The sequence below is a fragment of the Mobula hypostoma genome, chromosome 5 (assembly GCF_963921235.1).
Source record: "Mobula hypostoma chromosome 5, sMobHyp1.1, whole genome shotgun sequence".
NCBI lineage: Eukaryota > Metazoa > Chordata > Chondrichthyes > Myliobatiformes > Myliobatidae > Mobula > Mobula hypostoma.
In genome coordinates, this window is record NC_086101.1 from 160,847,516 (window position 1) to 160,863,688 (window position 16,173).

The 16,173-nt window shown below is 39.9% G+C and overlaps 1 protein-coding gene across 4 annotated transcripts in view; it reads right to left on the bottom strand.

Annotated features, from left to right (window-relative positions):
- gfm2 (GTP dependent ribosome recycling factor mitochondrial 2) overlaps positions 1 to 16,173 on the bottom strand; it is a 60,760-nt gene that overhangs the window by 23,448 nt on the left and 21,139 nt on the right. For all 4 annotated transcript variants that reach the window (XM_063049249.1, XM_063049248.1, XM_063049251.1 and 1 more), the window contains exons 9-15: positions 12,270 to 12,330; positions 10,672 to 10,860; positions 9,036 to 9,116; positions 8,123 to 8,271; positions 5,751 to 5,891; positions 4,971 to 5,070; positions 55 to 235 (exon numbers count right to left, since the gene is read on the bottom strand). In XM_063049249.1, coding sequence (XP_062905319.1) covers positions 55 to 235; positions 4,971 to 5,070; positions 5,751 to 5,891; positions 8,123 to 8,271; positions 9,036 to 9,116; positions 10,672 to 10,860; positions 12,270 to 12,330 — 902 coding nt within the window. The remainder of the gene's footprint in view (positions 1 to 54; positions 236 to 4,970; positions 5,071 to 5,750; positions 5,892 to 8,122; positions 8,272 to 9,035; positions 9,117 to 10,671; positions 10,861 to 12,269; positions 12,331 to 16,173) is intronic.

The window sequence follows — 16,173 nt, forward strand, 5'->3', positions numbered from 1 at the left end:
CTCATTGTTTGACAAGAAATTAGAGTCGCAAGTTAGCACAACTTTGCACAACACCTGGCTGTTTTGCCATAGATGGTGGCTCAATCGTACAGAAGAAGACAGGTTCTGGAACTTCAACTGTAGCCAGTACTTGTTTCTCCCGCTCAACGTGTCTCTTCGCAGAGCCCACCCCTGTTCGATGGGCTGCAGCTGCTGCCAGCGACTTCGACGAAACTATAGTGTCACCTGTGGCTGTCTGCAAAAATACAATGAACAAAAATTCTGCTTGTAATGGACAAAAGACACTCCGTGTACACCCTCAAACCAAACTGCTACTTACATTTCCTACCCTTGGGTGCCTCCAAAGTAACACTCTTAGACTAAGGGAAAGGCTAAAAATTGCACTTAATCTTCACTGAATAAATTAAATGAGGGCAATTTTACATAGTAAATGTTTACACAGTTAAATCTGTGGGAGAACCCTCTCCATTTAAATCTTTTCTCCACTACATGGGGTGGCATGGTAATTTAACAGTTACAGCGGCAGCTCTAGGATCGGGAATCCCGCTGCTGTAAGGAGCTTATACATTCTCCCTGTAATCATGTGGATTTTCTCCACGTGCTCCAGTTTCCTCCCACATTCAAAATATGTATGGTTGGGGTTAATGAGCTGTGCACGTGCTATGCTGACGTCAGAAGAGTGGCGACACTTGTGGGCTTCCCAGCGCAATCCTCACTGATTTGATTAGATGCTAACAAAAAATTTCACTGTATGTTTTGATGTTCATATTGCAAATAAAAAGCAAATCTTTGTTAGTTTATAAGTCAGCTTAATGTAAAGGAACCCTTAGGAGGCAGTGATCATAATACGATTGAATTCAAACTGCAATTTGAGAGAGAGAAGCCCAAGTCACATGTATCAGTATTGCAATGAAATAAAGGGAATTACAGAGGCACGACAGAGGAGCTTGCTCAGGTGGATTGGAGGATACTGTTGGGGATAACAGCTGAACAGAGGTGGCTGAAGTTACTGGGAATAGTTCACAAAGTGCAGAATAGATATGTCCCACAGAAGAAGTTGTTCTCAAAAGGCAGGGCGAGGCAACCATGGCTGACGAGGGAAGTTAAGGACTGCAAAAAGGCCAAGGAAGGGGCATATAAGGTAGCAAAAATGAGAGGGAAGTTAGATGATTGGGAAGCTTTTAAAATCCAACAAAAGGCAACCAAAAAATCTATAAGAAGGGAAAAGATTAAATATGAGGGTAAACTAACTGATAGTACAGAACACCCCAACCACCAGTACCGGGCCGCAAAGCATGTGCTACCGGGCCGCGAGGAAACGTAATGAGTCAGCTGCACCTTTCCTCATTCTCTGTCACGCACTGTTGAACTTGAATATAGGGTTGCCAACTGTCCCGTCTTTGCCGGGACATCCTGTATATTGGGCTAAATTGCTTTGTCCCATACGGGACCGCCCTCGTCTTGTATTTCCCCCGTTAAGGTAGAGCGTTCCTAAGAAACCTTTCGTGCGGAAGTGGCATAAAGCGAAGAAGCAATTACCATTAATTTATATGGGAAAAATTTTTGAGCGTTCCCAGACTCAAAAAGTAACCTACCAAACCATACCAAATAACACATAAAACCTAAAATAACACTAACATATAGTAAAAGCAGGAATGATATGATAAATACACAGCCTATATAATGTAGAAGTAATCTATGTACAGTATAGTCGGGAAGATTAAGCGAAAACCGATTTGTGTGAAAAAATTTGGCACGTACGCGCATGCGCACGTCACTCATGCATGCACACACAGGTGCTCGTGCAAGGCTTCATGGTCATGGTAGTCTTCCTCGGGGTAAACATGTGTCCCAGGATTTGACTGCTACTTTTGTCCCTTATTTGGGACTGAGAAAGTTGGCACCCTACTGTAAAAGACATGTTGAGGTGAGTTTAAACTTACCTGAACATCCCCCCCCCCCCCCTCAACCCCAACCTGGTCAGCCAGTCCGCAAGAATATTGTCAATATTAAACCGGTTCGCGGTGCGAAAAAGGTTGGGGACCCCTGATATAGAACAGCGTACCAACATTTTTTTCAGTTATATAAAGAATAAAAGGGAGGTGAGAGTTGATGATGGATCACTGGAAAATGACGCTGGTGAGGTAGTAATGGGGGACAAAGAAATGGCAGATGAACTTAACAAGTACTTTGATTCAGTGTTAATTGTGGAAGGCATTAGCTGTATACCAGAGGTCCATGAGTGTCAGGAAGCAGGAGTGAATGCCATTGCTATTATAAAGGAAAAAGGGCGAGGAAAACTGAAAGGTCTTAAGACGGATAAATCACCTGGACCAGATGGACTATATCCTAGAGTCCTGAAAGAGATTTCTGAAGAGATAACAAATGCAATGGTCATAATTTTTCAAGAATCACTTGATTCTGGTGTGGTCCAGAAGAAATGGGAAACTGCAAATGTCACTCCACTCTTAAGAAGGGAGGAAAACAAAAGAGAGGAAATTATAGTCCAGTTAGCCAATCCTCAGTGGTTGGGAAAGTGTTGGTTGGGAGTCCATTATTAAGGACGAGGTTTCAGGGTACTTGGAGTCTAATGATAAAATAAGTCAAAGTTAGCACGGGAAATCTTGCCTGACAAATTGGTTATGAGTTCTTTGAGAACAAAGGAGAGGCAGTGGATATCATTTACTTCGATTTTCAGAAGGCTGCTTGACAAGATAAAATCCTATGGTGTTACAGGAAATGGACAGAGGAATGGCTGACAGGCAGGAGGCAGTGAGTGGGAATAAAGGGGGTCTTTTCTGATTGGCTGCCAGTGATTAGTGGTGTTCCTTAGGGGTCAGTATTGGGACATTGTCAATGATTTAGATAGTGGAATTGATGGCTTTGTGGCAAAGTGTGCAGATGACACACAGATAGGTGGAGGGGTAGGTTGTGCTGAGGAAGCAATGCGATTGCAGCAGGACCTAGACAAACTGGAAAAATGGGCTAAAATGTGGCGAATGAAATATATCATTGGGAAATGTATGCTAATACATTTTGGTAAAAGGAACAATAGTGCAGGCTATTATATACGTAGGGAGAAAATTCAAACATCAGAAGTGCAGAGGGACTTAGCAGTCCTTGTGCAAGACTCTCAGAAGGTTAAGTCATAGGTTGAATCTATGGTAAAGAAGGCAAATGCAATGTTGGCATTTACTTCCGGGGGATAGAATATAAAAAGGAGATAATGCTGAAGCTTTATCAGACACTAAGTCAGGCCACCCTTGGAGTACTGTCAACAGTTTGGAGTCCTTTATCTCAGAAGGGATATATTGTCATTGGAGAGAGTCCAGAGGAGGTTCACGAGGATGATTCTGGGAATGAAGGGGTTAACATATGACGAGTGTTTGACAGCTTTAGGACTGTACTCTCTGAAACTTAGAAGAATGCGGGAGGGATCTCACTGAAACCTACTGAATGTTGAAAGGACTAGATAAGATGAATGTGGAGAAGACATTTCCTCGGGTAGGGGCACCTAGAACTAGAGGGCACCGCTTCAAAATTGAGGGGTGACCTTTTATAACAGAAGTAAGGAGGAAGTTTTTTTGCCAAAGAGTGGTGAACCTGTGGAACACTATGCCACAGACTGCGATGGAGGCCAAGTACCTTGGTATATTAAAAGCGGAAGTTGATAGATTCCCGATTGGTTTGAGTATCAAGAGATATGGTGAGAGGGCAGGTGTATGGGGTTGAATGGGATCAGCTATGATGAAATGGTGGAGTGGACTCAATGGGCCGAATGGCCTAATTTTGCTCCTCTGACTTATGGTTTTAACACCTTATATTCTGTCTGGGCACATCGATTTCTCTAACTTCCAGTAATGCCCCCCACTTCACCATTACCCATTCCCTTTTCCCTCTCATCTTATCTCTTTACCTGCCCATTACCTCCCTCTGTTGCTCCTTCCCCTTTTCTTTCTTCCATGGTCTTCTGTCCTCGCCTATCAGATTCCCCCTTCTCCAGCCCTGTACCTCTTCCTCCAATTAACTTCCCAGCTCTTTACTTCACCCGATTCCCCCCTCCAGGTTTTATCTGTAACTTTGTATTTCTTACCCCTCCCCCCACTTTCTAACTCTAAATACTCATCCTTTTTTTTCTTTTCCAGTCCTGATGAAGGGTTTTGGCGCAAAAGTCAACTGTACTCTTTCCATAGATGCTGCCTGGCTGCTCGGTTCCTCCAGCATTTTGTGTGTGTTGTTACTAAATCTACACACAATTGTCTCAATCACTGCTTTTTTTAAAATTCAGGAATTGGAAGTGGACAAAAGCAAGAAATACATTAACAATGCAGGGTTTGACGTGAAATACTGACCATTCCCTTGTCTCCACAAGGGTTGTGGGAGCAGATAAAATTTTACACAGCAATTTTTTTTAACCCCCTTCAACAAATGGCACATCTTTTAACGCACAGCCTTCAAATCTTGTTAAGCGAACAAAATCAAATGGTTTCAAAAGATAGTAAGGCATTGTGTGTTCAGTAGCACCTTTCCCCACCCCCCAAAGGTTAATAAACACTTTTTGTCAGAGAAATACAGATGACATTTCCCTTACCACAGAAGCAAAGAAATAGGCCTATGGTGGTGAGGATACACTTAAAATGCAGGTAATGTTGAAACATTATGAAATAGAAATGGAAAATGTTAGAAATGGCTGGTACAAAAGTAGAATAATTCAGAACTGGGAAAAGTTAGTGGCAAAAGAAAGTTTAAAGATGGAGAGAAAAAGTTAAGGGAAAGTAGAAGGGTTCATTGTCATTTGTAATGTAATGACCCATTTCCCATCCTATCCTGATTTGTTACTCAGATGTTACCTTCATCTCTCTGTCTGTCTCTGATCATTTCCAGCATTGCCTCCTTTTATTTCAAATTTCTGCAGTGTTTTTCATTCATATTGGAGGAAGTTTAAATTTTAAGCGAATAGAGTACCCCACCTGTTTGAGTCCCACAGTCAGCACAATGTTTCCGGCCTGCAGTGCAGGGATCTCAACTTGCTGATCAGCAAAAGGTAGCAAAAGACGGCTCATCCGTTCTCTAAATAGCACAAACAGAACTCCAATTACAATGGAAAATGCTAGCTTTCAAAAATGTATCTGTCAATGTTTACAATCTGGAATGCACTACTAGGGGCAAGAATGGGGGAATTCCCAAAGTGATAGTGTTCATAACTTTCATTTATATGGTGCCTCTAGGGGGTCTGCTACCCATTTCATTGGAGCTTTTTATGAGGTGGTTTCAATAAACATCTTAAAAGGAGAAATGAGCGACAGAGAGGTTTTTTTTAACAATGGTTCTAAGTTCAGGGCCTTAGCAGTTGAAGACCTTGCTTCAATGATAGGGTGATTAAATCTAAAAACTAAGATTCCAGAACAGGGGGTGGAGGTGGAGGGGGGTTGATACAGGTATCCAGAAGCATTAGAGAATTGGGGACCCAAATGGGGAAGAGGTAGACAATAGAAAGATTAAAAACTGAACAAGTTTGGAATTTTAAAAGTCATTATTTTGGTCAACCAGGAACTGGTATACATCAGCAAGCTCTGGGGTAATGAGTGCTTAGAGTAAAGATATGTTTGTAAGTTCTGAAACTGAATTTGACACTAAGATTGAAAATAGTCTGGTTCAGTTTCTGATTTTTTTTTTAGGTTTAGAATGCCCGTTTATCTGCACAGTGGAGCAGAAGACCTGTACTTTATAGCCACTAAATAAATACGCACGTGCAGTTTTTATTGATGTTATGAACAGCTGACTGAGGTTTCAAAGTCCCAGAGTAGATACGGAGAAATACCAATGGTCCCCGCTGTTTATCATGAACAACTTTAAAGGCAAGAGCACAAAGGTCACTCCCATAACAATGCCTGAAAAAAAAATGTGTCAACATAAGAAAATCCTTAAAAAAAATAACAATTTTGTTTTTATTACATATTTTAGAAATACATAAAAAAATCAAAACGACTCATTAAAGCAAAAATATAGAACTTTCAACAGCACATATAATATCTGTGGAAGGAAGCAGTAAACGTTTCAGTTCAATGGCCTATCATTACAACTATCAGGAAAATCATTCACCCCTGAACCCTCCGGAGGTGTCATGGGCCTATCAGCGAAACACTGAGGAAAGAGGGCATGCACTTGATAACCCAGAAGATGCCATCACTCACTTGGCCACCCCACAGAGTCTAGGCAGCATATCTCAGGAGTGCTAATTAGGGATATTAACATCTCGTCCTACATGACATATCGTTAAGTGCAGATTAGTTCATCTAATCTCTGTACACAAACGTGGAGTGTAATGTTGTAACATGGTGCATTCAATGAGTGTTGATAATCATTTTTTTGCCTTAAACTGTCCTGCCTGTAGGTTATGGATTCATAGGCAAAGCTTACAATATTTCAGGGATGCAAATGGAACAACAATTTCCAATTAAAAAACACCCTTAACTAAGTAAAATGTTCCCAGTGCACTTTACAAGAGAACAAAATTAAAGAGTAGTTATTAGAAAGCCAAAGCTTTAGTGTGTCGCTCTGGAATCCAGGATCTGCAGTCTCTTTTGTTTCCAAAAGTTTTTGGTTGTTTGGTTAAGGAGTCCCTTAAGGAAGGAAGGTAGGAATGTTAGAAGTCGCATTTGGATTGTCTGTTGAATGGTTCAATGTGAACTTTACATTACTAACAGTACAGCACAATACAGGCCCTTAGGCCTACAAAGCTGTGCCGAACATGTCCCTACCTTAGAACTACCTAGGCTTTATCCACAGCCCTCTATTTTTCTAAGCTCCATGTATCCATCGAGCAGTCTCTTAAAAGACCCTATCGTTTCCGCCTCTACCACTGCCGCCGGTAGCCCATTCCACACACTCACCACTCTCTGCATAAAGGAAAACTTACCTCTGATATCTCCTCTGTACCTACTTCCAAGCACCTTAAAACTGTGCCCTCTCGTGTTAGCCATTCCAGCCCTGGGGAAAAGCCCCTGACTTTCCACACGATCAATGCTCTAATTATCTTGTACACCTCTATCAGGTCACCTCTTATCCTCCGTCACTCCAAGGAGACAAGGCCGAGTTCATTCAACCTATTCTCATAAGGCATGCTCCCCAATTTACCTACATCTGCCTTGCAACCTTAGACTGAGAATGAATATACCTGAAAATGAGAACTGCAAGGATCTTGAAAGTCCGTTTCTACTTTTTAAATTGCAGCACAAACTATTGCTAGTTTGTTTTTTTATTTCTATGTTATTACACAATGTTTAAAGATATCAAGTGATCTAATTGGACAAATGAGTTCTAGTACCCAACCTAGATGACAACAAAGATTCTGAACTTATATCCTCTCCATCTAAGTGTCCGTCTACGATCACCTCCTGGCATTCCCCATATCTTCCTTGGCTTAGCCCAAGTGCTGCTGAGTTCCTCATCCCTGCATTTTGTTACTTCAACACTTGATTCCACTACCCCTCTGACTGGTACCTAATCCTGCACCTTCCATTCACTTCTGCTCATCTGAAGCTCCAATTTACTGCAAGTCCTGCACTCACTAACTTGCATCACACTTACTCAAAATCTAAAATTCAATTTTCACATTCAATTGCTTTCACATCCTAACCAATCATTATTTCAGCAGCTACTGTAAAAGTTCTCTCCTAATTCTATGGGCAGTAGAGTAATGTGGCTGGTAGAATTGCTGCCTCACATCTTCAGCAGGCGTCTTCAAATCTTTTTCCATTCACACCAGCAAAGGTGACTGTACCTCCGCAAATCCTGATTTACAGGAGGCAAAAAAAAACTGCAGATACTGGGGAGATAAAATATGTGTGGAAATCTTCAGCAATTGTGACAAATGGTCTTTGACCTAAAGCACTAAATATTTTTCTCTTTCACAGATGCTGCCTAGCCCGATAACTTACAATTTTACCACCCACCTAATCCACTCTACATGTACTTCCTCTAAGAGGCTCTTTGAAATAAAACTTTTGAACCAGCATTTAGCAACTCCAATACTTGTGAACATACTTTGACAGTATTAATTTTATTTTGATAATACTAGTGTGAAGGTAAGTACTTGCATTTTTAACACCCAAATACTCACATAAAATCACGTTGACATTCATTTGGGGCTGGCAGATACATTATGATGGCATCCATTAACAGCTGAACACCCTTATTTTTCAGTGCACTTCCACACAAAACTGGTACTGCTGCTTGTGCTAATGTGACTCTGCGGATGGCTGCATTTAACTGAATCCAAAATATCTATGGTTAGTTTTTCCCCCCACAGCATAGTATTTCAGTTTTAGTTTACCCATTACAATATTGCAATTTCAAGAAACTGCACATCATGTATAAATAAACAAACTATCCCTATGTAAACCGTTTTCTGATTTATTAAAATATAAAACAACCTAATTTACTTTAATTCAAATTTCTAAGTGTAACTGATCAAACCTACATCTCCCAATGAATTTCTCTCAGTACAATGATGCTTATTAATAGGAGTGATCTCAACAGATCTTATTAAGCTATTAATACTTAGGTGGCTTATGTTTATTTCAGTGTTACACGGTGAGGTTGCTGCATTTTTGGATGGCGAGCTTTCCTATATAATGTGAAATTAAAGACCTATTGTATGTTCACAACGGCTGATCAGGATAATCCAGAAGAGACAAAAAAGCTAGCTGAATTTGCCAGTAATGCCCACATCCTGAGAGAAAATGATCAATTGCAACATCATTTCAATAATCACGTGATACTTTGCAGCATCTGTAGGATGTGAAAGGCACCAGGTAAATGTCTTTCTCTGATTCTTATGGAGGAGGGACTGCAAAGTTTCATTTTGGCAGGACAGAAGCATAGGTTGTTGACAGAATAAAACACCAAAGGGACAGAAAAATTTTCCTACAGCCTCACAAATCCAAACCAATGAAATTTCCTTTCTAGGCAATGCAGCAATCTAAGTGAAGGGTAATGCTGAAATAATCCACAAGAAGGTTAAAGAAACTCACATTTTCAGCTGAAACAGCATCCATGTTCTCACTTAGAGTTTCCAAAACCAATTCAGCAAATTCATCATCCAAATCTGCTACCTGTATAGAAATAAGTATCATCACAAGAGAAATAAGTATCATCACTAATATGTTGAGTTAACGAACATCATTATATACAACTAATTTTCTATCTTCAAAGTAAAAATAAAAACAATCTTATTGAAACAAGTGAAATCTATCTGGTTACCCTCCAAGAAGCAACAAAGATGTTTATCATATTATAACAAAATAACCATTTTTCTGTGCCTTAGTTATTAATATTATGGAAACAAATATAAAATTTTTCTTAGGGTGTAGAAAAGATAAATTGTCAGAGTGACAAGCTTTTAAGTTTACTTTTATGCCCAAGAGTACAGTGGAAATTATAAAATCAAGAACGACAAAAGCGAGCCCAGGGTGTTTTGCAGCTGGTCTGACTTATCCTTTGTTCCTTTCACCATCAGGTCGGATTAGCTGAAGTTCTGGGAATACCGTTATGAGCTAGGCTAGAACAGCAAGAACTAGTGGAGTTTACAGATAAAGAAAAGCTGGCACACTGGTCACATCACTCACTGTCAATCAATGGAAAGAATTTAGTCACGGGTAACCTCACTGTCGTTGTTCCTGGTGCAAACACCCAACACTCTTTCCACTTCCTCTGCAGCTCAAGAATGGAGTTAGTTTAAAGAACCTTTTCCAGAGAAAAAAAAGAGGATGAAGTGTACCTGACGTGGACCTCATTCTGATGGTTACCATTGGGCATGGTTGTACTAAGCTGTACATACACTGTGGTTATGCTATGCAGCTGTATTGCACGTTACAAGAATTAATGCTATGTATTCTTCAAAATAAATGCCTTTGTATTATCTGACTTTCTTCCCTTAGCTGCAAGTCTGTGCAGTTACTTTATAATAGTGGCTCCAGTTTTGTCATGGTTTGTCAAATGTTCAACACCCATCCACTCCCTAGTGATCATACCCACCATAAGCATTTTACAAGTCACATATTTTCAACCTCAAATTAAGATACATTACCTTAGATTAAACAATTCTCAATCTTTGTGATTTAATAAATCTCTGATTCAGTACATTTACACAATCAGTAGTAATCATCATTCAGGACAAAGCAGCCCACTTGACTGACATCTTAGACACCACTATAAACATATAAACAACAAAGCTGCAATATATTCTCTTGACAAAATCAACAACACTCATTCTTGGGCTATTCTAATAGCAACTCTCAAACACCCGACTTCTGCCATCAAAGACAAGAGCACAGAAACACTAACACCTTCAAGTCACACCATGCTGACTCGGTATAAATTTTGGAACTTGCTACCCACTGGTATTATAGCAGTAACTTCACCAGACGGACAATAGCAGCTTCAAGAAGGTGGTTCAACATCACCTTCTGAAGGGCAGTTGGGGATGGGCAATAAATACTAGCTTTGTTAGTGAAGTCCAAGTCTTGAAAGATCTATAAAGCCAACATACACTAATGACTTAGCATAACCTCAGAAATTAAAGTTAAACAATGTTAATCGCACTCATAGAGTTAATCACATATAATGTAGGTTATTAAGTGCTTTAAATATTTACTTTAAAACTTTTACTTGTTCAATGAGGCTATATCTTGCATCTCTAGCTTCCTTTAATAGTTCATGGCCATCCGTTGGAGTCAAAGGATCTCGGCTGAAGACGGTGCCATCATCATCGTCAATGGAGTCTGGGCACCAAAGAACCTTTTCACTTGTGACTACATCAACTACCCCCTTAAATGTCTTTCCAGTTCCAATGGGCAGCTGGAATTAGAGACAAAATAATATTACATGAAGGCATCACAAAATGTATCTGGATAATTAGTGACAAATCAGAATCTCTGTAATGTTTAGAACTAATTGTCAGCAAATCAACATTAAAGGAAGTACTTGAATGAGTATTAAGTAGAAACCATATAAGATATATATTGCTTGGTATGCATATGATATATAGAACTGACTGTAAAGGGCAATTAAAAAAAATTGCAGAAGCAGAAGAAAACCCATCAGATTTTCAAAGTACAAATTAAAAGGAGAAAAATTAAACATTATCCTTTACTCATCCAATTTCTTGGTACTACTCTAGTAATCTAACATTCTCTCCAGAAAATTATCAGTTACTTCACTAATGATGTTAAGAGGGATAATGTTCCTTTTGATTCATCCCTAAGTTTAACCCAGTGATAATATCAAGAATTTGCATAGTTTTATGTGTAAAAATGAAGGGAGCACATAAGAGCCTAAGTCACAGCAGAGGTTATTGAATCTTAGAAAAACAACATATTAGAATTAAATCCCTACGCACCATTCATTAGCTTTACTATTATTGCACAGCTCCACTGGATTCACTGAACATTTTGGAACACAACTCATGGGAAAATGCAGAAATAAGAACGAAAGCAAACAAATAGGGTCAAAAAGTATTTACAGTTCAAAGAGTTGTATTTTATATTTCTATTAAAATGAAGAAGGACTCACAACACCAGGTTCAGGAAGTTACTTCCCCTCAACCAGCAGGCTCTTGAACCAAAGGGAATAACTTTACTCGACTTCACTTCCCCAATCATTGAAATGTTCCCACAACAATGGATTTCGTCATCTCATATTCTCAATATTTAATTAGTTTATTTATTTATTATTATTATTATTTCTTCCTTTTATATTTGCATAGTTTGTTGTCTTCTGCATTCTGGTTGAATGCCCTTGTTGGGCAGTCTTTCATTGATTCTGTTATGGTTATTATTCTATGGATTTATTGATAATGCCACAAGAAAATGGATCTCAGGGTTTTATACGGTGACAAACATGTAAAATTTACGTTGAACTTTGAAGATGTCATCTTTTCAAATAAAACTGTTAAAAAAAAATCATATTCTGGAATCCATTATAGAATTTTAAAATATTGCTGCTGGAGCATCAACTAAAGGAGGTTAGCCACGGATTACTCCAGAATTTAGCATTTCCTTTTCAACTAAACTGCAGTTATATTTATAGACTGATTAACTCTGAGAAAGGCAGTGGAGCACCTCAGCTTCTCAAGTGAGCCCCCTGGTGACTGCACACCAAGTTGCATCAGAACCAATCATTCACAGCATAACCATCCACCTTCCTCCACAAAGCTGGTGAACCTGTGAATATGTGAAACTCCAACGTATGTCCAAGTTAAAGCTTACCTGTAGCAAAAGAGGTTTAACTTTCAGCTTCTCTTTAATGCTTTCAATGGAGTAGGAAAAACTGCAAGTTAAAAGAACTGTTATAATTACCTCTTCTATCAGAACCACATCAAACCAATAAATCACAAGATGTTCAGTTAGGACTCCCTAAATATTCTTTGGAATATTACCCAGACCAAAGGCATTTACTAATAATAAGATCAAAATGGAAGGTTTTTCTTCTTAAAACAGAAGTCAATGATGCTGAAAGCAGTATTTGTATTCTCCCCATGTGGTGAGAGAAAAGCTAACATTTCAAGTGCAAGTGCTTAAGAAATAAGCTAACAATCCAAATTAAATAATTACTAGTTTGCTTTCATAATTTAATTACTAACTTCAAAACACAAGATGCAGCACTCCATTGTGAAAATCAGGAGGTGGGGGGTGGTGCGGCCATCTATATATTGGTGAGACCCGACACAGACTGGGAGACCATTTTGCTGAACACCTACGCTCTGTCCGCCAGAGAAAGCAGGATCTCCCAGTGGCCACACATTTTAATTCCACGTCCCATTCCCATTCTGATATGACTATCCACGGCCTCCTCTACTGTCAAGATGAAGCCACACTCAGGTTGGGGGAACAACACCTTATATTCCGTCTGGGTAGCCTCCACCCTGATGGCATGAACATTGACTTCTCTAACTTCCGTTAATGCCCCTCCTTCCATTCTTACCCCATTCCTTATTTATTTTCCTTTTTTTCCTCTCTCTTTTTTCTCTCTCTGTCCCTCTCACAATAACTCTTTGCCTGCTCTCCATCTTCCTCTGATGCTCCCCTCCCCTTTTCTTTCTCCCTAGGCCTCCCGTCCCATGATCCTCTCCCTTCTCCAGCCTTGTATCCCTTTTGCCAATCAACTTTCCAGCTCTTAGCTCTATCCCCCACCCCCCTCCTGTCTTCTCCTATCATTTTGGATCTTCCCCTCCCCCTCCCACTTTCAAATCTCTTACTATCTCTTCTTTCAGTTAGTCCTGACGAAGGGTCTCGGCCCGAAACGTCGACTGTGCTTCTTCCTATGGATGCTGTCTGGCCTGCTGCGTTCCACCAGCATTTTGTGTGTGTTGCTTTATTATCACTGACCTATGTCATGTTGTTTTATCGTAGCAGTACAGCGCAAGACATTCAAAGCTATTACAAGTTACAATAAAAAATAAATAATACAAAGAGGAACAGTAAGTTAGTGCTCATGGACAGTTCAGAACTCTGATGGCAGATGGGATGAAGCTGTTGCTGAATCATTGAGTGTGGGTCTTCAGGCTGCTGTACCTCCTCCCCGATGATAGGGGAAGTAGTTAAGGAAGATGCAGGTAAATTTTAGAAAGGTTTGGGAATTTTTTCAGTTTATCCGACTTTTTCATTTGTAGCAACTAGAGCAGCAGTATTCACTAGTGAGAAGAACCTTGACGAATATGAGGGCAGCGTAAAACAGTCTGATATCTATCAATGTTAAGGATGTGCTGGAACTTTTGGAAAACAATAGGATAGTTAAGTCCCCAGGGTTGGGCAGGATATACTCAAGGTTACCATGGGAAGCAAGAGGAAAGACTGCTGTGTCCCTGGCAATGATCTTTACATCCTCACTGGCCACAGGAGTAGTACCAGAAGATTGGAGATTGGCAAATTTTCTTCCTCTGTTGAAGAAAGTTAACAAGGAAAATTGTGGGGATTTTAGTCCAGTGAGTCTTACATCGGTGGTGGGCAAACAATTGGAGAGTATTCTTAGAGACAGGATTTATGTGAATTTAGAGAAGCATAGTCTGACTAAGGATTTTTGTGAGAGGTAGGTCGTGCCTCATTAGCCTGATTGAATTCTTCAAGAAAGTGACAAAACAAATTGATGAAGGTAGAGCAGTGGGTGTCGAATATTTGGATTTTAATAAGACATTTGACAAGGATCCCCATGGAAGGTTCATTAAGAAGGTCAGGAGGCATGGGATCTAGGAAAACTTGGCTGTATAGATTTGGAAATGGCATGCCCACAGAGGACAGAGAGTAGTATTAAATGGAGTGTATTCTGCCTGTACATCAGTGACCAGTGTTAGTCCACTGGGACCCCTGCTCTTTGCAATTATTTTTTATATAACTGATTTGGATGAGGAAGTGGAGGGATGGATTAGTACATTTTTCAGATGACACAGAAGTTGGTGGTGCTGCGAACATTTGCTGTGGTTTACAACGGGACATTGATAGGATGCAGAAATGGGCTAAGAAATGGCAGGTTGAGCTCAATCTGGAAAAGTGTGAAGTGATACAGTTTAGAAGATGGAATTCAAAGGCAGAATTCTTGGCAGTGTGGAGGAACAGAGGAATCATGAGTCCATATCCATAGATCTCTCTGAGTTGCTGCACAAGTTGATAGGATGACTAAGAAGGCACATGTTGTGTTGGCCTTCATTAGTCAGGGGACTGAGGTCAAAAGTGCGAGGTAATGTCCATCAAGAGTCTTAATTGTCCCTATAAAATTCTGGTTAGACCACATTTGGAGTATTGTGTTCAGTTCTAGTCGCCTTATTCTAGGAAGGATGTGGAAGCATTAGAGAGGGTGAACAGGAGATTTGCCAGGATGCTGCCTGGATTAGAAAACATGTCTTATAGGTTGAACGATCACGGGTTTTTATTTTTGGAGCAAAGGAGGATGAGAGGCAGCTTGTCAGAGGTGTATAAGACGCTATGAGGCAGAGATAGAATCAACAGACTGCACTTTTTTCTCAGGGTAGAAATGGCCAGTACAAGTGGGCATAATAAGGTGATGGGAGCAAAGAATATAGCAGGGATTCCCAGAGGTAGATGTTTTTTTTTAAACACAGCAAGTGGTGGGTGTGTAGAACGTACCGCTAGGAGTGGTACTAGACGCAAAAACATTAGGGACATTTAAGACTCTTAGATGGGCACATGGATGAAAGAAAAATAGGGGGCTATGTGGGAGGGAAGGGTTAGATTAATCTTGGAGCAGGTTAAAAGATTGGCATAATATTGGGGGCTGAAAGCCTGTATTGTGCTGTACTTTTCTATGTTCTTGTTACTTGGTGCTCACTGAAACCTTCATGATGAGATCAGAGAAGCCCTTGTTAAAGGCTTATCTTTGCAACTTAATGTGAAATTCATGACATAGTTCCTTTGTCAGGCTTCGTATATTCAGGGAGGCATTCTTCAATGCGAATAAAAGAATATTTTTGGTGTCTGGAATTTGTGCTCAGAAGCTCTCAGACTAGTGTTTGAATATTCTAAGGGATTCTACCAGATGGGATGTGCTGTCATTGTAAATACGTAATTCTGCAAAGATTAACTGTCTGCATTCAAAATTATATTATAGCCATTGAAAATGTAGTTGGTTGTTTATTGTTTTTTCTGTTTTGAAAACATAAAATATCACGGTACTATAAATTATGAGGAGATGGAAAACTGGAGTAGGCCTGTTTGTGATGAATGAATACCATTTTTATCAGACAGATACAGTCTCCAAAAGACTCCATTCACAAATTGCTGCAACAATTGTAAGCAGTTTTATTATCCTACAGCAGTCTTAAAGTGTTAGAAGTCAAGCTGAAAGCCAAAATAGGAAAAGTCTCAACCCATAACATCGACCAGGCTTTTGCCTCCAGAGATGCTGCCTAACCCACTGGGTTCTTTCAGCAGTTTACCTTTCACTTCAGCTTCCAGCAGCAGCAGTGCCTTCTGACTCCTAAGAAAGTACTCTTATTTACCAGCCCCTCCTGAAAATCAAGTCCATTGTGAAAATAAACAGAAGGTTCTACGCCCATGAAATAGTATAATTTGCGGGGTTACAGATAAGAAGTGGGGGATTGATTGATAAGTTTGCTCTTTGAGGAGTTGGCAGACTCATGGATCAAACGACACCGAAGAT